Genomic DNA, 22,716 nt, shown 5'->3' with positions numbered 1-22,716 from the left:
ACAACTATACACTTCATGCGTTACAGGACGTAACAATTAGGTTTCGCTTTGCAGTTCTTCAAACATTTACTTAGAATTAGATGCTTATTGAATGTTTCCCTAAATAATAGAGAATACTATGTTTTATAAAGATTGTAGTACAATACTTTGCTAAAACAAATGTGTGATATATTCTAATAAAACATTGACAGCTGCAAAAAAATTAGTTTGTATAGTAAAGGGTGCGCCAAAATAACCTTCCACATTTCAAATTGTTACTGTTCCAAAGCAGTAGCAGTCTGACAGAAGGTTGAATTGAAATTGTGCAGCAAAGGACTTACCATTTGTGTTTCAGGTTTTCGTTTTTATAAGTAAATAATGTTTTGTGCAAATTTGTAAAATTTTGTACCTGTATGGCTTGGACTGTCAAACTCCGTGCATTTATTGTGGAAGATTTCTTTAGAAATGGGTAATCTGTGACTGGAACGCTAAGACATTTTAATACTCAATCCTTAATGGTGTTAGTTTAGCTCAATTTACTTTTGCTACCGCCTCCAAGTTGAATTACAGCTGTTTTTTTTTTAATTTAATGAGAAGCCATGAGCTTAGAAAACAAGCTGCCAGTTCGACAATGCCACCTAGCGCATGGTTGACGAAAATATTTCCAGCCAAGCCTTCTCCGTTCAACGATAAACCAAAGTAGAGAAGACTAGTGACGAAACACACGAACTATTATTTAAATATTTCAATTGGTTAGTTGAAAAAAAAAATTAGTCACGTCAGTTGAAATTAAAAAAATACGAAATTCAGATAATTTAAAAAAATTCCATGCATCGTTTTGCTTCTGGGGTTAAATATCGAAAATTGTTTATTTAAAAAAATGCTGCTTTATTTCATTTTTTGACTGCGCAATTTTGTTTGCCCTGTCTTAAGGTGACCGAGCATGACAATTGACATATTAACAGTGGTGGTATTCAGCCGGTTTTATAAAACCGGCCCACGAATTTTATAAGATCAGCGAACCGTTTAGCCTTACTGGTTAATGTCAAGGTTATTTAAGTTTTGTTTATTTGCTTTATAAGATTTGCAGTGTTCTTAGCTTGTTTCGGTGAATACTGTTTAAAGGAAAATACTGTTTTAAATTTCGGTGAATACTGTTTAAAGGTAAAAGTGTTTGTTATGAATTGATCGGTCAGTGAAATGTTTCCCTCCAATTCGATATTACATCGCGATGATGGAAGCTCAACTGCGGATAAAACAATATACATGGCATTTAATGATTTATTGCATCTGCTTTATTGCAACCTTGTTAACACGTATTTACAATACTGTATTTTAAGCTGGGGTAGGGCATATCCATCAGCATTTAGACACCTAGAAGTGCTGCAAAATAGGGCAATTAAAATAATAAGTAACTCCCCTCTTAAAACAAGGTTACACTACCCCTTCACTACCCCCTTTATTGTTTTGACACACCTCAGTAACAAGATTATATGTCATATTTTCACCAGTCTGGCATTTAACATTTGGTCAAACTATCTTCCTGTCCATCGAATGTCAGCCGCGAGGCGCTTTTATCGTCACAACTGTTCAACCAATTATTTAATTTCACGACAAATAAAATTACTAAAATCACTTGCAAATTTTGTTATTGCTTTTAATTGAACGCATCTCTGTCAACCAACTCGTAAAACCAATGGTTTGTATTATGACATAAAACGTAATATATATATTTTTTTTTTTTTTTTTTTTAAGGCCAAAAAAATAACATGTTATGAAATTTATTGCAACCGAACGTGTGCAACGTTCCAAGTAAAACGTTTTCCTTAACATTCTTTCATGAGGCATAAAGACATTTACACAGACAACGTACAGCAACCCTAACCGAGTATACACTACCCAACATTTGGACTGAGTTAGCAAAATATCGCGTTTAGTGCACTTTATACACTATTTTCGCACTATGTATAGCACTCTAGCCAGGATATTACGCTATCCGTAACATTAATTTTTTTTTTGTCAGCAGTAACACGCGTCTTGAGCCAAATTACGCAGGGTACAACATAATAGTTATTATGGGGCCTTAAATTTTGTTTAACCCATACCCGAGAATGATTTGGTCCGGGAAATACGCAATTGTTATAGACACAGCGCCTTTGCTATTATAATATGTAGGGCTTAATATTATTGCTGCTTTCACAAGGGACGCAACGTACTTTATTTACTCGACCCATTGTATACACAATACGGAACATTAGATTCGGTTCAATGTTAAATTAAATATTTATTTACATTTGCACGGAAATGGTACACCATAATATGCTATGGTTATCAATTATTAACAGCTTGATAGCTTTATACAGTTTTAACTTCGCAAAATCGGGGCATTACACGAATGTAAGTAATATATCGCGCCTATTACAAAGTAAATACTCTATTTAACCTGGGAAACGCAGCGCATTTCTTCTAGTTGCAAAATAAACAGGTAGCATTAGCAGGGTAAGTTCATTGTTGAACGAGACACAGCGCTGAGAGCCGTTTCTTTATGATTAGAGCAGATTGTCGCTAGACGTTGACGCTTTGTTGCTGGAGCAAGCGCGCTCTCGCTTGGTTGTACAAAAGTTGTTATGTTGAGTTACAAAAGGCTCAATGGGTTGCATAGTGCAGTGTTTGTCAACGTTAGGTGCCCGTACAGCTTGTAGTACGCGAAGGTTTTTCATGTCGTACATCATAACTTAAGCTGTCATGGGATTAGGCAGAGTCAAGTTTAAAGCAAAAAGCGACGAGGTCAGTCTTCAAAATGAAGTCCTTGAAAAGGTTTTACGTGTTCCGCGCAACAGTTTTCTGAATGACTTTACAGTTATATTAGGAGGATTATACCTTTCACATTATTTTATTTTTATTTGACTTTTTTGAAGGTTTTCTTCTCGTTTTTATAACTTTAATCGCCAACTCTAAGCTGTAATGGGTGGAACTATAGGCGATTAAAAATATCTATATATCCAAGTTTGCCACAACCTAAAACCATCACTTATTTATTAATAAAAATAGTTTTACCTTGACTCGTTATTATACCAGTCAAGTGGTAAAAAGGTAGTACACCACCTGAAAAGTTAAGAACTATTGGATGTAAAACAGCGCAAAAACTGAGCTGTTGCCTTAGCAATATTACGTTGTTTTATATGATTAAGAGGCTTTTATACTTATTTGATAACAACAACAACACTTCTGAACTTTTAAGGCTCAGCGATCATAAGCATAATATATTATATGGGGTGAAAATGTATTTTCGGGGCATATGTTGTCCTACTATTCTCTTCAGCTCGGAGAACGCAACTGCGGCCAATCAGCTGTTCACCGAATACATATTATTTGGACTACTGATATACAAGGTATGACGTTTGCTTGACGTACCTATAATGTCGCCAACGTTACCGGTATTATTAGTTTCATGCAGGGCTGGGGAGCCACCGCAAAATAGCATTAGCTCCGGCTCCAGCTCTGGAGCCATCAGGCAATTATTAAATGGCTCCAGCTCCCGGAGTCGTAAAACTCAATCCTAATGGCTCCAGCTCCCGGAGTCGTAAAACTCAATCCTTTGGCTCCGGCTCCAGCTCCGGACTAGTAAAACTCATATCCTTTGGCTCCAGCTCCGGTTCCACCAGTCACTTATTTAATGGCAAGTTTTAAAAATTGCTTTTGGCTAACTAAAGTTGGAGATGCAACAAAATATAATTTCTTAGCTTTAGCACCACAAATTGAAAAATGGCTCCAGCTCCACAAAAATAATAAAACTGGCTCCGGCTCCGGCTCCAGCTCCACAAAAATCATAACAATGGCTCCGGCTCTGGCTCCAGAGAAAATGCTTAGCTCCGGGCTCCGGGCTCCAGTCCCTGCTCCGGCTCCCCAGCCCTGGTTTCATGACAACAATTTTATTTACCCCTCTTTTGTTTCGCGACCCCAAGTTGGTAACCACTCGCTTACATTAAACACGGCAATTACAATTTTGCACCGAAAAATCTATAAACACTAAAATCACCTAACTAGCGTTAATGTATATTCAAGGTTAAGCTGATAAAACTACGTTGAAGTTAACTTCCCTCTTGTAAAAACAAAGGCTTGTAAAATATACATGGTGCTATCAACTGAGTCTGGAATAGGCAAGATGTAAACATGTAATTTAGAAACGCCTTATAAGACATTGTGTCGTGTGACGAATTTATTCGTTAATTTGTAAAATACGCGAAATTCATCACAGTAAGATAATGTAATAATCCAATGCGTAAGCTGCCTTGTGATAGAAATGTATTTTATCAAATTTTTTATTGTATTTTTTCTATGTATTTATCAAATTTTTAATCGTACATTTCACAATCACCTCGCCGTAATTGAATTTTAATATCGCGGTAATAAATCAGGATACAAAGTCATATAACAAAGTTTCACCCTTCGTAGAACGCAGGGAAGCATTGCAAGAAGCTTTATTTATATGACGTCCGAGAACTGTGTCGCCAGAGGCCAAAAAGACCTCGCAAGTTTCCCTAAAAGTAAAGTTTGTCGCACTGTCTCTGGGAATTTTTGTATTGAGGCGGCAAAAATCAAAATAAACAGGCAAACCAGCTGTTTTACATTTAAGCCATAGGTTAAGGCGGAATTTTTTCGGCCCATATCTGATTTTGCTTGCAAAAATACGTCAAGGAAAAGCAGAACACAAGATGTGTAGCCCAATTTAATAAACCAAAGTGAAATATATAATAATACAACAACCGCAATCCCTTCTATGTTTTATTTAATTATATCTGTACGAATTTATACAGTCAGCGGCAGGGCTGCGGAGTTGGTTAAACCTAGTATATAAAATGGAAAAGTTTGTGAGTGGTCAGCATGTTCGTGTTTTAGGGAAACAGACAGAGAAACGTATGGCTCATATTGCTCCTCTTAAGTGGGTAAAATAGAAAGAAAGTCGTGTGCTCCCAGACACAAAAAAAATTGTTTCTTTCTATGAGAGAAATTCGCACATCTCAAGCGAGCACCGTCGCAAACCGGTCACGGATGAGCAACTTTTATTTTTAAGGCGTTTGTTAGCAATTCTGGATCGATAAACGTCGCTACATATTTTGTTGCTGCTGTGTATAAAAAACCGTGTGAAAAGAGTAATTTAATTTCAATCCTTTTAAGTCAAGGGACGACCAGCGCTTTGGTGTTCTACAATAGGCTACACGTTAAGGCAAAAAAAATAACATGTTATGAAATTTATTGCAACCGAACGTGTGCAACGTTCCAAATAAAACGTTTTCCTTAAGATTCTTTCATGAGGCATTAAGACATTTACACAGACAACGTACAGCAACCCTAACCGAGTATACACTACGCAACATTTGAACTGAGTTAGCAAAATATCGCGTTTACTGCAGCGGTTTGAACACTAAGCAAATTTGCTTTTTAAACGGGATTTTCGTTCGTTGAATGAATTATGGTACTACCGGGATTACGTATTTACTTTAACTTCGGGCAATTTTAACAATTGCTGCTACGAATTTTTGTTGTTGTTAGAATAACTGGTAACTATTCTATTTAACCTGGGCAACGCCCGGTATTTCATCTAGTAATATGTTATCCGAGTCCGACTCCGGCCAAATGTGTGATTTCGTTGAGTCCCGAGTCCCGCTCTGATTCTGTAGCGTGTATTCCGCCAATTCACGTAACTAAAGACGGTCGATATTTAGCAATCAACTTTATAGGGGCGTCATGTAATTCATTTATTTGCAATACATGTTGAAAAATATTCACCATATACTGTTTCACCTTTACAATTGACCGTTGGAGGCCATAACAGTTTTAAAATTCAGTACTGCTAATGCGCCCGTCGGACTCGAGCCCCGAGTCCGACTCGAGCAAAACAAACCGACTCGGAGCCCTGGTTAGCGGACCATGAGAAGAGTGAAATTTATTAAGGTAGTTTGAAAACTCTTTGAACTAATTTTACTGGCGGATGTAACCATTGACCCCCGCTCCGCAGAAAGGATTTGAATGATGGAAGATACGTGTATTGCGCGATTAAGTACACTGGAATCTAGTTCAGGGCTTTTAACTGGGGGTCGCGCGACGATTTTAAGGGGTCTCGATTAAGTTCTTATAAAAGGTGTTACATATATTTGTCATTTTTTTCTGTTTGATATGCTCATAACAAACTTGCAAAACTAAACCAATAAAATGCACAATACTTAAATTCGTACTAAAGCAGATAACGAGAAATGTTATGTTTTAATATGTTACACCTAGGGGATCGCAGAAAAATTTACATAGTCCACTTAAGTATTGAGAGATTTCGTAAATAAACTATTCAAAATGTTTTCAATATGCAGGCGTTTTGCCTTTACTTGTTTTAATTCTGCAGGCTTTACTCAGCTCTAAAAAAGTTACTACAAAGTGAAATTAATCAAATTAACCCTATACCCCACAAAGCTTAATAAAATCCGTCATCACAACTTGCAGTTTAAGATCATAACACCAAAGGTGCCGCTATATTGCCACATTGCGCAAAGCTTAAATGATTTCCTGTTGCGTGACGAAAGAGTGATTTGCGTAACGCAAGAGTGAACATGAACAGCGTCTGTTTGTTCTCAGTTTTCAGGCGAGTTTGAATTCTATGCTATTTGCAGCTTGGCTTACTGTTCTGTAATCGCTAGAGTAGACATTAAACGAGAGCCAGGTCATTTATAGTTCGAAATCCAACTCAGGGCAACAAGGCTTTTCGAAAAAGTCGCAAGATGCCCATACAAATTTAGCAGATGATCATTTAACTAGAAATGTTTTCAACAAGAGCGATCAACAAGAAAGAACAGGGGCCATGTGCCCCGAAAATTTATAAATATTGTACTCTTAATAGTTTGTTTTGTAGAATTTATGAGCAGTACCACAACAGTCGATTACAGGCATGCCACACCTTCAATTGTCATGCACTGTTACTTCAAAAATGTAGTTTTTATTACGTTTGCTATTAATATAGCTTTACTACTTTTATTCAGTTTTTGCTCTTTGAATGGTTTTTGAGTATTGCGTTAGCACTCAGTTTAGTTGCTGCTCGAAACGATTTGCTGGCATATTTATTTGTGGTCAATACAGCAGTTCATACAATGGCAAATGCTAAACAAAAAGTTTAAATCCCGAAACTCCTCAAAAATATTTGGCTGGCTACGCCACTGGCTTTTGGGAGCAAATAAAACAATGTAGATCAGAGGTTCCCAACGAGGGCGTTACCGCACCCTTGTGGGCGTTGGCGAGTTACAAGGTGGCATTTTCACATAAAGGGGTGTTACATGAAAGTACTTTTTCGCAATTTTTTTATTACATAAGAATAGTGCAAATATCACTGTATAGTGTATATGTAACATTTAGGCTTAATTGCAACTTTAGTAATGCGAACTTGTATAGTTCTCGTGTAAAGGTGTTGATTGTTGTTGCGTTTCACCGTTTTATACGCGGCATAATGTTTGTAAATTTAAAGTAGAGATCGGCAACCTACGGCCCGCGGGCCGGATCCGCCAATGTAATTCATCTCCTCTTTGGTAAACTAGACACGAGTCGATTTGAAATACTTTTTGACCATTTTAACTACGTAAGTGTGAAAAAGTTTCGCGCCTTGCGCGAATGATCTTTCTACAACTGGTTTGTTTACGTTTTGATGCTGTATTTTAAAATAGATCAGCGCTTCTTTACCGTTGCGCCTTGGAAGGCTGCCCAGTGCGGCGCGGACAAACGGAAAACTTATTGAAAAATTGGACATATATATTTTTAATTTCGGTAATATAATAAAAACTTGCGAGAAATCCTCTGTATATCAAAAAAACTCGATTTTAAACCAAACCAACACTTTTTTTCGCGCTTCGCGCCAACACTACCTCCTTAAATGTTATTAAACACGTTTCAAGTGAAAATAAATCCGAGGTCCACCTGATTCACAGTTGTTCTAACATGTTATTAACACAATTGTTAGTTAACATTTTGTGCGACCCGCAGAGACCTTTCTGAGTTTGGTTTTGGCCCGCGACTAGAAAAAGATTGCCGACCCCTTATTTAAAGTCAGAAAGTTGAACTTTTCCTGGTAATAACATAACTTTGTTAAATAATTTGTGTATATTATGAATTAATTTTTTTATGTTAAGCTTGTAGCGAAGTTGTTTTAATTCATCGTGTTCAGTTAGAATGAACTGTGACACACCAAAACGAGACACGTAAGCGAAACACAAGGAAAATGGCAAAACTAGAAAAAAGGCGTTTCTCACAAAAGTTAGGCGTATCGTCACCACAAGCCAACGCAAAACTGGATTGCTGTGAAAAAATATGTTGAATCGTCAGCCATTTTAACTGCAGAAGCGCAAAGTAGTTTGTACTAGTGTGTTTAAACCTTAACGCAATTATTTTGTATGTAAATGATATGTCCTGTTACCTGCATGCTCTAATTTTTAGAGTTATGCAACTACGTCATTGATTTAGTTCAATTTATACACATGCTTACGTAAATTCCCATATTGAATGTATGTTAGCCTAAACAGGGGTCGGCAACCTTTCGTACGCAGTGTGCCAGATCATGAATAATGTCAAAATGTTAACAACTCACGTGCCCAACATGTTTGGTTTCGCACTGGCATCAGGGTTGCGGAGTTGGTTAAAAACAATCCGTGTCCGAGTCTGGCCGAATATGAGATTTCATCGCGTCCCGAGTCCGACTCACCCTCTGTATTTCACCAATTTACGTAGCCAAAATATGGTGGATATTCCGCAATCCACTCATAGGGTCATGGAAAATATGCCACGAGCATATGCTATTCCACCTTATCAATTTACAGTTTGCTGCCTAAATCAGTTTCGAAATTTGGTACTGCGCATGCCGCACACGTCGGACTCGTGTAGTTTTACCTGGTCTTACTCGAGTCCCGAGTTCGACTCAGCAGCCCTGCTGTGATCTGACATCTAATTTACGTATCTTTTTTGAAATATGCTTCGATGCTTTTTAAGCCGATAGCCCGATACCTAGAAGTGTTAACTATCAGTTTCGCTTTTTGTTGGTTTCTCAGTCGCACAAAAACCTACATGCTTATTTTTAATGTAGAACAGTGATTCTCAATCTTTTTTGCTTACGGACCGGTAAAATATTAAAACAATGTTTGCGGACCGATTGACCTTCAAAAATTAAAATCAACCCAAAATGTAATTATCACAAAAATATACAACTTAAAAGCAAATAACGAAAACTTCAATGTGATGAGAAATTTGCTGCTGTCTTATTGATATCACACGTGTTATACGTGGTTCTGTTGAAGTTTTTCACATACAACTAGTCTTAAAGTTTAAGACTTTAACAAGTTGTAACCCACTTTTAAACAGTTGGGCACAACACTTGCAGCATTGTGACGTACGATAAAATCCAAAGTAGACCATTTACTCTATGTTACGTCACAATGCTGCAAATTACGGAACTATATAAAAGTTCTAAATTTGATGGACACGCCTTCAACATCTTGCTTTTTGCAATTGAGATATAAATTTGTACTAAATTTGGCGGACCGGCGGGAAAGTTGACGCCGACCGGAGATTGAGAACCACTGATGTAGAATGCCCTGCTTTAACGTAGTAAACGTTACGCCAAATTTAGGGCATTGTGACGTAATATGAACGGTTATTGGACACAGTTAAGACACTTATTTGTGACACGAACTGGCAGTGTGTGCAACCATTTAGTTAGCGCTAGTGTTAGTGATGTAATCATGTGGTAGTGATGTAATGCTTGTACTTTCTTAAGGTAATACGACGTGCGCGTTAAATCATTTGGCGTGCCATACAAAATCTTATGCCACCTTGTTTTTTCGTCGTTTTTCTTCACTGTATATATACCTCTGCAAGGTTACAAGTTTATATGCCCTGATGAAGATTACCTGGATAGGTTATCGAAACGTCGGTACAGAATAAATTATTGTCGGAAGAACCCTCTTTATAATTAAAATCATCTTTTCGTGCCAGGGGTTGCCGACCATTTGGCATAAAAATCATATTGCATAAAAAAAACAGTCGGTTCTATTTATTTTAGACGCTTGTAGCGCTCAAGTGGGGCTTTGAAGCGTTTTTGTTAGAATATGTGTTAGAGATTTTACGCTTCAAGCGGACTATGCTACAACTGGATACAGGTGAACAGCGAATGCGCAGACTATATAATCTATACATGTTGCCAACAACTTCCCAGTTTATCTTTGATTGTAATTAACTCATATAAAAATTTTATTTTATAACCTACTAGACGAAATACTCGGCGTTTCCCAGGTTAAATAGAACATTTACCAGTTATTCTTACTGGTTAAAAATTAATTTTACCTAAAATAACCCATCATAATGTACGAAGTCTGCCTGAATTTTGTCTGTGTAAGTGTCTCTATGCTTCATAAAAGAATGTTAAGGCAAACGCTGTAATAATCGCAATATTTTGCGAACTTAGACTATCTTTTTCGTGGCTAAACAAACTGCAAAAAGCTTTTAAACATAAAAGTATAAACTTTGCCACTTGAAACTTCATTTTACCAAGGCAATGTACTTCCCGCAGGTTATTGCCTTATAAATGTGTGAAAGCGTTGGACCCTTTTCGTCAAGAGGTTTTGCTAGAAGTCACCCGCCATTTCGAGTTAACATGCAACCAATGTTGTGTGATGTTTTTAAATGGCACGACTAAAAAATCGACTATAGCACGCAACACTTGGCTAAGCATGTCATACATCTTTTAAGTAACGAAAACCCTTGACATTTGTCAATTGACAATAACTCTCAAAGGTAGAACTTTAGGTTGTAGCAGCAATTTGTTTGATAGTGTGATATTTAAGCAAATACGTAATCCCGGTGCTAAACTGCGTCAAACGTAAGAAAATCCTCATTGAAAAACAAATACTTTCTGTTAAACTGCTGCAATGAACGCAATATTTCGCGAACTCTGCCAGGTATTGCGTGGTTAAACTCATTGTAAGAAGTCATTGGGCTTTGGCCTCTCAATCACCATTACAACATTGCTGGGAAGGCTTGTTGTACAATATTCGTGTAGGTTTCTTGGTGTTTAATCAAAGTGTGGTTAGCATACGACCCGTGTGGTAGCAGTATTTGACGTCCAACAAAAGAAAACCTCGTTTGAAAAGTAAATCTGCTCAGTGTTCAAAATGCGACAACAAACGCGATGTTTTGCGAACTCTGTCTAATTTTTGCGTGGTTAAACATACTGCTAGAAGTTTTAAACTTAAGTCTTTACTTGGAACATTGCATACGTTCGGTTACAATAAATTTCATAACATATTATGTTTTTTTGCCTTTACGTGTAGCCTATTGTATAAATACAAAAGCGCTGGTCGTGCCTTGACTTATACGGATTGAAATTAAATTACCCTTTTCACACGTTTTTTCATACATTGCAACAAAATATGTAGCGACATTTATCGATCCAGAATTGCTAACAAACGCCTTAAAAATAAAAGTTGCTCACCCGTGACCGATTCGCGACGACGCTCGCTTGAGATGCGCGAATTTCAATTTTGTTTCGTCTGGGAGCACACGGCGTTCTTTCTATTTTACCCACTTGTTTGGCGACTCGCTTAAGAGGGAGAAATATGAGCTACGGTTGCTTTGTCCAACGACATAATAAAGCTAAAGACGTTATAGGCCAAATACCCACGACAGCATAAGATCTAAATCATCTGAGTAAGACATATACCCGCCGAAAAAAGTCCTAACTGATCGGAATAAGGACTAAATGGCCAAATAACCGTAGCCAGAGGGTATGAAACGGTCGGGGGCCATCGGTGTGGCTTTGGCCGTTTTAGTGTCGTCGCTTGGGCACCCTTGTTCGAACGATGCAGTTAGAACTCCGTTGGCACCTGATTGTTTGACCCTGTATGGGTTTATGGTTGCTATTGGGTGGGTTAGAAAATGGGTAAGGGTTGAAATTATTAGGGGAGTTGTAAAGTACCTATGGTAGGGGTTAGGTGAAATGTTGTAAAGGCGTGATTCTGGCCAATTAGGTCTTATTCCGACGGATTTAGGACTTATTTCGAGTTATACATTATTACTAGGGCCTTTTATTTTGACCTAAAAAAATGTTTTTGACTTAATTTTTATCAAATTGTTACTTTCTTTTGATCTAACGAAATTGCTTATATTCAAATTGAACTGTACAGTTATGAGTCACACTCAAGAAATCATGGAATATCGCTTTTGGGCTGAATAGATTTAAGTATAAAACTTATAATAGTACATAACATTCCTTACATTTGACTTCAAAAATAATGTCGTAGTTCAGATAATTTCGGGAACGTGTTGATCTCGATCCAACCGTTGTGGCATTACGCAACTAAGGCAAGTTTATCGCGCGAAACGCAAAAAAATGCTTCTATTTGGTTTTGATTGGCGAATCGTTTACCTTATAGAAGTGTACTTAATGCACAAAAGATTAACACTATATTATCTCCACACCTGAATCGCGGCACGCCTCACCCGCAATCACGTAAAAAGTTCGCACGAAACACCTAAAAGTGTTACATTGCGTTAATCTTGTTTTCAAGTTTGGATAAATGTTACTCATGACACAATAGCCATATTACAAAGTTGAATAACAAATAACATTAACTAGAAATTTTTCGGTAGAAATTGCATTTTGCAGGGAGTCTAAGTTCACACAGCGTTAGGCTGTTGACACCAAAAACTGGTGAATAGTATTAATCTTAATCTTATATTATACGGCGCTTTGATGCCGACAACACTGTAATGACATAACGTAAACGCGGGCCTGAACGCTGCTGATGCAAAATAACCGTCAATGATAACACTTAACTTTTCAAGAGTCATTCGCGGCCCACTAAAAAAGCCCTGCCTCACATTAGGGCCGCGGCCAAAATTTGCCGACTATTACCTTACAACTTCACAACCTTATGTAGCAGCTATTTTTGATAAACCTGATACCACTACAACACATTTACAACTAAAAATATTCTTATGAGTTTTTATTAGTTTGAATGAGCACCTTTAGACTATCCTGAAAAGAAAGAAGTGACATATAGTCAGACCATAATATTTATATTCCACTAGAAAAAATACCCGGCGTTGCCCAGGTTAAATTGGTTATTTACTTATAACAATAATATTCAGCCTTAATTTTGCCATAATCGCGACATATCACGTTCATTCGTGCAATGCCCCGATTGTGCGTGGTTAAAATGTGTGAAGTCATTTAGCTTTTGATTGTTGCAAAAATTGTGCAAAAATTTAAGCAAATACGTAATCCCGGTATCATACTGCGTTCAACGAAAGAAAATCCTATGTGAAAAGTACATTTGCTTAGTGTTTAAACCGCAGAAAAGAACGCAATATTTTTGCAATGACGTTACACATACGTTCGCAAGTACGCTAATACGCAAAAAATAATAACGAACATCTATAATACTTATACTTGTGTAACATATCTGACTGTAATTATCTTACCCTTGCAATGTTTTAATAAACCTGCTAAACAATTATCATACCCAGAAAATTTAGAAATAACATAGTATTGAAGTAAATCAAACGCGGCAAAAAAGAACTCAAAAATGACGTGAAAAACTAAAAAAATTGGTCTGGGGCCGGTTAAAACGCACGACTTTGCATGTCTGAGTGCCGAATTTGTTTTTAATCGGGTGTTACTTGAATTACTCTGTTGCACTTACACTGTCTAAAAGACAAATCTGAAAAGGTTTTACCGATTATAAGTGTAAAACACCGCATATTAAAACTAGAAAGTGATATGTGTATGGTAAAAACAGTGGATTTAAAAAAGATAAACAATACAAATCGAAAGTCCAGGGGCGTAAAACGAAAGTCCCGCAATTTTTAGAAGAGTATTAATTACGAATGTGAATGCGTGTGTGGCATGCATCGAGTGGGCTGTTGGCACTTTCACCCTGCAATTGAAATCGACATAGTTAGAACTTTTGGTGCCTTTGATTAATTTACAGTAAAATACGTCTATTAGGGCGATTCTTTTTTGACTTGTCCAAAAAAGTTAAAATTTACACATTGGTCAAAATTTGTCAAAATCCTTTTAGGTCAAAAACGATTAAAAATGCACATAAATCGTTCACAAAACTAAAAAAACTCTAGTCAGATTTAATTATTGCCCTTCAGTTAAATTTTATAAAAAAAATAAAATAAGAGTTATATTCAACGACATTTGAACTGTATTATATCTCATTAGAGATTATTAGACCAATACGGTATATCGCCTTGGCCTAGTTTATCGTCATAGGTTAAGATCAACTTCGTTTTTACATTTTATAGTTGTTTATCTCTAATTTGGACAAATGTATTAGCCAGTATTTGCTGTCTTTTTCCCGCTAGTGATTAACAATTATCCCATTTCCTATTTCGATAACTAGGTCATTTTAAATTACTGCAATTTTTTACGTTGTATTTTAACTGTTTACACAAACTGTTTACAAAACATTTTTGTGAAATAACCAGCGTCCTGTTTTTCTTTGGCATTTTTATAGGAGTTTGTCTTTTTGAAGTGACAAAAATGTGACAAATGACAAATTTTATCCTAAAAATATTTTTATTTCTGACAATTGTTTTACATATAAGAAATACATTGATTTAAACAACATATTGTTGCAAGAAGTTCGCGCATTAGGGTCGCTCCTTCGTCAACGACTCATTTTTAATGTTTTACTGACGACTGGTGGAACAAACATCAGGTGTTTGTCAGGTCTATGCAAAATCTTGAAAATGCTTAGTAGATAATTTTGGAATATCCAAAAGGCAAACAACTATTAAAATGTCAAGAAACGTTTTGAAATATTAAGGGCTTAATTGTTAACATGTTTAAAATCGTTAATTGTGCTTGAAATCTCTCAATATCGTTGTTAAACATGTCAAAATATCAGGCGTTTAGCATAAAATCGTCCAGGTGTTTCAAATTTAAACATTGAAATTAAAATTGAACACGAAGGTGTTTCAATTAGGTGTTTAAGTGTTTAGATTTTAAGCGTGCATAGACCGTTTAGGTGTTTAAATTTAAACACCAACATAGTTAGTCCAAACTATAAAAATAACGTGATTAAAACGCTTAAAATGACGTTCAAAATGTTCTCCAAGAAGATAGCTTAAATGTCAGAATTCAAAGTTCTTCGTACGTCACGTTTTGTAGGATTTTTTTTAAGGTTCAAGCCATACATTTCATATATTGACCCGCCTATACCTTTGTTGTCGATCAATAGGCTTTGTATGTCGGTTAAATACGTTGCTTGAGCTTTTTGGTTTTAATATATGTTGCGCTAAGTGTTGATTAACCGAACCCATTATATGTACGTATTGCAAAGGTTGAACTCCAGCTTGTGTCCATAATTGTAGTGTGTTTCAACTTACCTAACTACCACTGTCGGTCGCGGAACATCTGCTGAATGCTTGAGTGAAAAATGGTTCGTCAAGAAGAGCTGAAACCCAATCCAATAAAGAAGGCAAACCTACTGTCCTACTTGACTTTTTGGTGAGCGGTGTGCGACATGACCGAAAAACTTTTTCCACTGCGATCAATGAGCAATCAATTAATCTACCCTGCATTTACTGCTCGTTAGCAAGATGTTGTTTTCTAAAAACATTTTTTTAATTTAAAAGTTATACAGTTTATGTAGCCATAGGCACGCGCTTAGTGACTGCATTTTCTCAAGGTAAAATATCATTACAATTACCAATACTAAAATTTCACGTTTTTATAAACTATTGCAAATCGTTAAAATTTCTTTTGACAATACGAGGCAATCAGGTTCAAAGGCCAATAAGAATTTGATTGTTTTTAAATAGAACTACTCATTTTGTAAAGTATTTGTAAACAAATATCTTCCAGGTGGATGAACGACTTATTTAACCTTGGGAACGAGAGGGATCTTAAAACTTGCGATTTGTACCAACTGTTAAACTGCGACAGGTCAACAGTGCTTTGCGACCGTTTGGAAAGGTAGTTTTATTTATTAAGATATCTGCGTGTTCGGAAACTGTCTTTATTAGTATGATGAATGTTTCAGTTGTGCTACGTGGATACGTTACGTACAATCTGATTTGCCAAGAAAAAGTATGAGTTGTTTAAAATCTCGTTTTTCATATAATTATGGATAATATAATATGTAATTGTACATTTTTATCTTGCATCCAATCGCTCAACTTTACGTTTTAAAAAACAAACACAACCTAAAAAATTGTTTTTTTAAATGCAGTTTTACAGCAGTTGTATGCAATACAAAACGAACACTTCCCTTTTATCAATAGATATATGCACGATTCACAAAATTGATAACACCTGGGCTAAATGATATTTTAGTGAAAACAATTTACGCTCGTGTAATAGTAACAGAATATACACAAATCGCAATGCGACGTAGTATTAGGGACTATCATTTTCAGTAATACTCAATAATGTTAGAGCGAGAAACGTGATTTAATTAGTGGGGTCCGCGTTTCGCCCCGTGCAAAAATCGGCTGACAATGTTAACTTATCCAGAAGGTATGCTTCTCTCAGTTGTTTAATTTAAGCATAGGAGTAACTCAGTAAGACCTTTCAATTGCTACCCCTTCTTATCAAGAACATTTTGTAAAACTCGTAAAATAGCATTTATCCCTTAAGTTAAGGCGTCCGTTTTTCCCGCTATCCCTAAGTATCATAGACTCATATATAGTCAGTGTTCCCTTTAGGAAAATTTTCTACTGCGCAAATATTTTTGTAGTGTACCGCTACAAGAATATTTGAAGCCTGAGTTGGCAGGGGCCCGCGGATGATCAATGCATTTTGTATTGGGGCGAGTTGAGTTAATTTGACAAAACGTCCAATTTAGCAATATCGGATATGAGATGCCTTTAGCACGCAAGCAAGAATCGCAAACTATTATCTGATTTGCATTTATCAAGATGATTTTGTCAATTTGTCCAGCTGTAACTCTATAGAAATCACTTGAAAATTGTGACTGTGTTACAAGTAAACTTCTCTAAAAATGCATTTTTCGTATTTCGCATGGGAGATAAAACCCTATTGGACAAGGTAATTTGCAGTAAAATATGTATTACTTCACAATCGTCAATGCGGATTTGATGTGTTTACTTGCTTTTAGCTGCAAACATCAACGAAAAATGTTCAATGCGAAATCCTCAAACTGTTGTAGCAAAAAAGTAAAGATATTTTAGTTTTAATTTGAGAATGATGTAAGGTGCGCAAAAGGCAAAATTTACTGTGCAATTTACCTGGCGTGGCTGTTGCGCAGTTAGAGAGGGCGTAGCTTACACCTAGCAAAAGCCTTACAGACATTTTTTGGTGATGAATTGTATGAAATTGAAAACAAATGTAGCTTTAACAATCCATTTTTGCAATTCTTACAAAACACGAACAGTAAACACCCCACTTATTCAGGCTGGTTTTGCAAAATATAAGTTCCCCCTTAGTTAAGAATTCTCCAGGATTTTTGAATTTGTGGTATTCAATGTAACTTTAGACACATCCCTCGTGACTTTTTATGTCGCGAGACTTTTTATGTGAGTAAAAACTGTTGAGGCCCGTAAAAAAGTGCACTCAAAAAAGGTTGAGAACCACTAAAATAAGAATTTATAAAATTAATAGAAGATCGCTGCTTTTACTTACATGCATTGATGATTCCTTGCTTTTCAACAGACAATGGAATCAAGAAGTCCAAAACGGCATAAAATCCGGCAAACGACCGAGCCTTATGAAAGCTGCACTCAGTACATTCCGAAATCAAGGGTTGAGTTACGGCGTGGTGGTGTTACTAAAAGTAAGTGAAACATTTCGGTGTGAACAAAGAATGAAACATAACAGGGTTGGGCAATATTTGTTTTACGAAAAACACTATTGTATTATTGGTGGCTTATCGCGTAAACCGGTGGTCTCCAACCTGTGAGGGTCGCCAGAACTCACAATATTTCTTCTGTTTTAAGAGAATTTATATATAATGACGTCATATTAATAAACGCGACTGAGTAGATAGAAAAGATAAGCTTATAAAATAGGTGTTTTTAGCTCTTATAAGATAAGAGCTGCTATAGGTTACAAAGTTTTATCAAATAAATATTTACTTTTGGACTTCAGTGTAATTTATTTATCCGACTTTGTCCAATTTTGTTAGTGAACTACTCTTTCCGTTTTTAACCAAATGGTTTTGTTTAAAAAAATTCAGCGCAATTAACATATTAAAAATGGAACATCGTAAATCGCTTGGAAGTAGAGCATTACATATGCAAAGTACAGCCGCGTTTTCCAGAACTGGTGGACACGTATATACAGGCACAACCATCACACTGAATGCAATTTAGTGTTGAAACAAATTGAAATTTTTGTGTTCTTCGTGTGTCAAAATCAAATTCATCACTTAAATAAAATTTCTAAAAAAATCATTTTTGTGCGCATATGTATCCACAGTTCTTCGGAAATGTGTATAATTTACCCATATTATCTCGTCTTACTTAGTTCCAGCAGTATTATATATGAAAACAGGAATGGGGTCGCAATGTTAATTCTGATTACAATTTATTTAAATTGGGGTCGCTTATTAAAAATGTTGGAGACCACTGGCGTAAACAATATGTAGCCTACTTGTATGTTCAATTGCAAGTTGTACACTTATCTGATTTTAGATTTTATTTTACGCGTCCTAATTCGTGATTAAATTTCTTATACTCTTTTAGGAAACTCTGGCTGTTTCAAACCCGCTGTGGGTGGCTGGTCTTATTACTTACTTCGAAGGTGGCTCTACTTTCACAGAAGCCTACTTATATGCGTTTGCTATTACACTCACAGCAATACTGTTCTTTATTCTGAACCAGTGGTCCTCTTTTAAACTACATTCTCTTGGCTGGGAACTCCGTGTAGCTACATGTGCTCTGATGTACAGAAAGGTAAAGTAATACACAAATTGTAAGTATATTCCTTGAAAACACGACTTTAATGTGAAGTCTTTTATGAAAACGCAGCCTAGGTCACAAGTACAGGAAATTGGTCAAAGTTTGGTTATTTTCATCTAAATAAATATACTGTTGAATAGGCTAACTGATATATTCCAACCAAATGTTTAAATCGTAACCAAATTCTAACATGATTTAAGAATTCACTTTTAACATACATGTAGTGTAATTTAGCAAAAACTCATATACAAGTTCAAGTTGTATAATGGCAAAAAGGCAGTCGGCTCATTGACTTTAATCACCATGTTTCCACACATCATATTATTTGTTACTTGAATGTGCAACATAAATTTTACCATGGAGTTTAAAATGTAACGTTTATGTTAGACTTCGTTGGGAATCTTTGTTTGCCTTTATTTTGTAGACTATTAAGTTGAGTGGCAAGTCGCTGGCAAGCACAACCACGGGACAGATCCTTAATCTTGGAGCGACGGACGTCATAAGATTTGACTATGTATGAGGGTTGTTATAGAAAATTAAATTGTATGGCCTGTCTTCTACCTTTATGCCGAGCAACATATAGGGCTGGGGTCGGCAACCTACGGCCCGCCAGTGAAAATCATCCGGCCCGCGTAATTTCTTTTTTAACTATTTTACCCACACGTAAATGCAAAAAATTTTCGCGCTACGCGCTTATCTTGTTTCCTTTCAAGGGAGACCAAAGGGCCGTGCGCATGAAAACTATCTAGGTGGAAATTGTTCGGACCATGAAACTCTCTAAAATGAAAGTTTTTTCAATTTAATGTATATCATTTTCTCTGGCGTACTCCATATTTTATGATAAACAGTAACCAAAAGGGTAGCAGAAATGTGTTGTTCATATTGTATTTTGTGTGTTCGTAGTGCGTCTTCTTGCAAATTAAGAGGTTTGCAAATTTAAACCTAACAAACTGATTTTTTCCGCGTTTCGCGCGTTGCTCCATCTTAGTATAAAATAGACATTTATATTTAATTACATAAAACATTTGGGTCCGATGCTGAATCACAGTGCTTTAAAACCACACGTTTTTATAACAAAATTGTTTTTGGAAATTTATTACGGTCCATCGGAAATTTGGTGACTTTGGTTTGGCCCGCGACTAGCAAAAGGTTGCCGACCCCTGATATAGGGCAACCTTTTAAATCATTTTTGTTAGTTATAAAAATCATTATAGATTGATAAACCAAACAATATTTCAGTACCAAAAAATGGAAAACTTGTTGCAGCACCTAAAATTGTTTAAACTCAAACTTTTTTCAGTTGTTTCACTTCATCCACTATATCTGGTTGGCTCCTCTGCAAGCTTCAGTGGCAATCTATATGCTTTGGCGGGAAATCGGAGTCTCCTCACTTGTTGGGCTGGCGATCATTGTTATTGGAATGGTCGGTCAAATTGTTATTGGCCAACTTTTCGGGAAAATAAGGTAAAGCAACATTACTTAGGTTTGAATAAGAATCCAGTTAAAACGTGTTCATATTACCAAATTTATATTTTTTCAGAGCAAAGACCTCGGTTAACACAGACCAGAGAATCCGAACGATGAACGAAGTACTTTTAGCCATCAGGGTTGTAAAGCTTTACGCTTGGGAGAAGCCCTTCGCCTCTTTAATCAGCTCTTTTCGAAAGTAAAGCATATAGGAAAATGATTATAAGTGGTTTATTGGATTGATTGCTTTTTAAAATATATAAGATAGATACCTAGATTGTTTTTCTGTTTTTCTCCTGTTCTCCTGTTCTCCTGTTCTCCTGTTCTCCTGTTCTCCTGTTCTCCTGTTCTCCTTTTCTCCTTTTCTCCTTTTCTCTTTTTCTCTTTTTCTGTTGTTTTTTAAAAACAAATTTTTGCTTTCAGTCAGGAAATTAAGCAGTTCATTTTCTCGTCGTACCTTAAAGCTTACAACTACGCGATGACATATGTCTCGTCTCGCCTCGTGATTTTCGTCGTGTTCGTCATTTACGTCAAACTTGGAGGTCAACTGCTTCCGTCAAAGGTATGCATGAGTTTTAAACTTAAAATAATATCGTGTTAAATGTTCATAACAAAAATATTTTTTTCAACCCATAGTGTTAGTGTTACAATTGTAGTATTATTTCATGAAAATTTATTTTGACAGTTGACCATTTTATTATAATTAAATTTTGCAGTTTTTCGTTTAGTTTACATATTTAGGCTCAGTGACGTACACGTAGAATGTGCTCAAATAGTAGCCTACCTAACAAATATGTTTATACTCTGGCCAATATAAAATATTTCTTGGCTCTTTTGCGTGCATAAAATCCACTTATATATCTTGCTGATGTATGTTTAGCAAAATACGAGGAATTGTTATAACCAATGGCTAGCCAGCTACCAGGTTGCATGTTTGTGAAATCATTTTTTAAACACTGGCCACCAGTGCGAAAAGTTTCATCTTCACCGTTTCAGGTTGCAAGGTATGTTTGTGAAAGAGGAATGACTTTATGGAAGCTTCTAGTGTTTTTTTTTTAGTTTAGAAATATAACTTTGATCCAGGAATGTTGGTGTGACAATAATAAAACATTTTCATCGGAGTTCTAATCAGGCTGTTCAGAGGTCTTCGCTTTGAGTGTCAGTCTTTTGCTGTGCCCCCAGTTCTTTTCCACGACTTGTTTAAAAAAAAATCATCCTTATGTTTAAACAGATTGTAAAAGCTATTCCAGTTTTTGTTTTGTGCAATGTTTCTGAATTACATATACCTTGGATTATGGAAACATCATGTTTCAGGTCCTACATTTTTTGTTTCCAAATTGTCTCCCTATTATAATAATAAATAACTGCTTGATAAATTGTACAAGAGCAGTGTGTCCAATTGATTCGTATGCTACATTTTGAATTTGAAAAAATAGTTTTCACTGAAATCAATCATCATTAATTTGTTTGGTTGAGGATTTTTTATTTCAGATTTGAGATACTTCGATTGTGTTTTTGAAATGCATGAATAAAATCAACACCATCAGTTTGTTGATCAAAAATTCAATACATTCTGTAACTAAAAGTGATTGTGATATTATTACTGTCCTATCTACTAAAAAGCCACCGTTTGAACTTAATTGAGTCTTGAGGATCCTAAAAATTTTGCTTCTTGAATCACTTTCCCAGTGTGCGTCATGTATTAAAAAAATAGCATTTTGGTGGATGGTACAAACACACACAGAATGTGTACTGAGAAGACCGAGCCCAGAGTCATTTTCGTTGGTTCCTTCTGTCTAGGCGGCGCCAGGTATTTAAACAGGACATTTTGGACGTGGTTGGTTTCCATGAATGGCCTGTGTATTGCCTTTAGGCCACACGAGTCGCGGAGTGGCGCGTTACACGTAAAAAACGTGGTTAGTGAAGAAGATGGCCAATGATGTTTGACCCTCGCCGTACGGCGCTGTCCGATGTCTAAAATGCGAAATGCCAAACATTCCAACATGAAAATGGCTTATTTTTTATGTATTGGTTAGATATTCGTTTTACTATGTAGACGCATATTGAAAACTGCAAATAAACTTAATGTAGACCTAATACAAAAACAATTAATGCAACTAATTAACTTAACGGTGTTGCGGTTGTTTTATATTTTGTCAGGGTTTGTTTTCTGGGCCCTATTTTTAAGGGTGGTTTTTCTAAGTAATTTAATTTGTAACCGAAAGTAATGTTTATGTATATAAGCTATTGCTACCAGGCGTCGGAATAAAAAAAATAAAAATTACATTTGCCAGAAGAGCTCTACAAACCTGG

At 36.2% G+C, this 22,716-nt stretch overlaps 1 protein-coding gene across 1 annotated transcript in view; it reads left to right on the top strand.

Annotated features, from left to right (window-relative positions):
- Window positions 1–15,362: 15,362 nt before the first annotated feature.
- Window positions 15,363–22,716, top strand: part of LOC146159140 (ATP-binding cassette sub-family C member 4-like) — a 31,872-nt gene continuing 24,518 nt past the window's right edge. Inside the window, exons 1-8 of the mRNA XM_083384882.1 lie at window positions 15,363–15,523; window positions 15,881–15,991; window positions 17,690–17,810; window positions 18,721–18,930; window positions 19,361–19,450; window positions 20,237–20,400; window positions 20,477–20,602; window positions 20,827–20,965. Of these exons, the coding sequence (XP_083241008.1) occupies window positions 15,453–15,523; window positions 15,881–15,991; window positions 17,690–17,810; window positions 18,721–18,930; window positions 19,361–19,450; window positions 20,237–20,400; window positions 20,477–20,602; window positions 20,827–20,965 (1,032 nt within the window). The 5' untranslated portion in view covers window positions 15,363–15,452. The remainder of the gene's footprint in view (window positions 15,524–15,880; window positions 15,992–17,689; window positions 17,811–18,720; window positions 18,931–19,360; window positions 19,451–20,236; window positions 20,401–20,476; window positions 20,603–20,826; window positions 20,966–22,716) is intronic.

This window comes from Ascidiella aspersa, chromosome 3 (assembly GCF_963924565.1).
Source record: "Ascidiella aspersa chromosome 3, kaAscAspe10.2, whole genome shotgun sequence".
Classification (NCBI taxonomy): domain Eukaryota; kingdom Metazoa; phylum Chordata; class Ascidiacea; order Phlebobranchia; family Ascidiidae; genus Ascidiella; species Ascidiella aspersa.
This window is presented reverse-complemented; position numbering and strand designations above follow the sequence as displayed.